The 1,742-nt window shown below is 52.0% G+C and overlaps 1 protein-coding gene across 1 annotated transcript in view; it reads right to left on the reverse strand.

Annotated features, from left to right (window-relative positions):
- LOC107105087 (up-regulator of cell proliferation-like) overlaps positions 1 to 1,742 on the reverse strand; it is a 14,333-nt gene that overhangs the window by 4,761 nt on the left and 7,830 nt on the right. The window contains exon 5 of the mRNA XM_015405205.1: positions 366 to 557. Coding sequence (XP_015260691.1) covers positions 366 to 557 — 192 coding nt within the window. The remainder of the gene's footprint in view (positions 1 to 365; positions 558 to 1,742) is intronic.

The following is a 1,742-nucleotide window of genomic DNA, read 5'->3' on the forward strand; positions in this document are numbered from 1 at the left end:
GCCCCTCCCCCCCATCCGGATTTTAGGTTAACTTATTGGGTCATCCGATAGTCCCAGGACCAACCACCGGTGCCACCGGGTTTTTGGTCCTGGTATTATTGGATGTGAGTGTTATGTGTGAATGTGTGTCCACATTGTTATTTTATTTATTTATTTTTGGTTATTTCTTCATTTATTTATTTTCTGTGGTGCGAGTGGGGGCACTCGGGAGGGGAGGCATGATTGAGATTGTGAGTGTTTTTTTTTTTTCTCTCCCAGGTTGGGGTCTCAACTGCACCCTCTTCCAAATACATCAAGTCTCCGCTAAGTGCGGAGCCCATTCCCTCCGTCCTGCTCTCCCTCCGCTGACTGGCATCGGTGCTCACTGGTGCACTGGTGGAGCTCAAGCTTGGAGCTCCTGTCTGGGGGTCGGGCACCCCTGGGGCCTCGGATCCCTGGGGCCCGGGACTGGATCCACTTCGGGGTGGGGCTGGGTGTTGTTCGGGGATTTTCAGTGTCGGTGCCGGTGCCTTCACTTCGATGCCTGTTCCTGGGCGATGCTTTTTCCGATGCCGGTTCTGTGGTATCGGTAAAGGAGGGAGGGGAGCTGCATGGCATGGTGAGGTGCAGGTCTTGGGTCTTGTTTTGGGCTCCGTTTTTTCCGCTTGCATTTCTCCTTTTGCATAGGGGATTTTTTATTTATTTTAACGTTAATTATTAATTAATTAATTATTTTTTTTATTTTTTTCTCGTTGGGGGGAGCGGTTGTGGGCGGGTTGGTGTCTGGTGTCCACTGTTGCATTGTGGGGGCTCCTTTTTTTTTTTTTTTTTTTTTTTTTTTTTTTTTTTTTTGTTATTATTGTCATTAATTAATTAATTAATTTATTTATTTTTATTATTTTTATTTTTTATGTTATTTATTTCTTTTATTTTTTTTGTTATTTTGTTTTTTGTGGATGGACAGGATGGGGGGAGGGTGGTTGTGCCGGCTCTATGCCCAGCTGGCTGGTGGGTCCTGCTGCCAGTCCCATGCCCCCGGGCTACGGTGGTGAAACTGGTGGGGCCCCCCTCTCTGGAGGGGCTCTCGGGGAACGGGGGTGCCTATTGGAGTCGGTGGGGGAGCTGGCTACCTGGGAGTGCAGTAAGCACCCCAGTCCATTGCTCCCCATCCCCGAAATCCTCCCTCTGCCTGCTCCATCACTCTGCCACACATGTAGGTTTTTGGGGTGGGGGTCGTTACTGGAGGGCCCCACCTTCTGATGATGTCCCCAACCCCATTTTTATTTTGCATTTTAGACACTTCCATCTACATCATTTTCACAACATACATCTATGTAGGGCATTTTCTGGGGGGTGGGGGTTCAGGGCCACCTGGGGGGGCTCATTTTATGGGTCTCACCACGGTCGGCCTCCTCCATCCCCTCTCGCATCTAGACATTGAGGGTTCAGGGTTGTCGAAGGGGGGGGTGTGCTGGCACCGTCTATCTCCTGGAGGGGGGGTGGACTGTGCCGGACACCCCCTCTTGGTACTCCCAGTCTTAATTACATCTGAGAGCAACACGCAACAACACCACATTTGAGCAGGCGCAGGGAGGATCGGGGTCTTCTCACACCCCTGTTCTCCGGCTGCCGCCCGGAGTCTGGGGCCTGGAGGAAGAGTGAGCCACCTGGTCCGTGGTTTTGGCTGGGGCCGGCTGTGGGGCCTAGGTGGCCTGCCGGTGGCGGGGCTGTCGCCTCTGCTCTCCCCAAAGAAAGTTGGAAGG

The sequence above is a fragment of the Cyprinodon variegatus genome, unplaced genomic scaffold (genome assembly GCF_000732505.1).
Source record: "Cyprinodon variegatus isolate N-32 unplaced genomic scaffold, C_variegatus-1.0 Scaffold2054, whole genome shotgun sequence".
Lineage (NCBI taxonomy): Eukaryota > Metazoa > Chordata > Actinopteri > Cyprinodontiformes > Cyprinodontidae > Cyprinodon > Cyprinodon variegatus.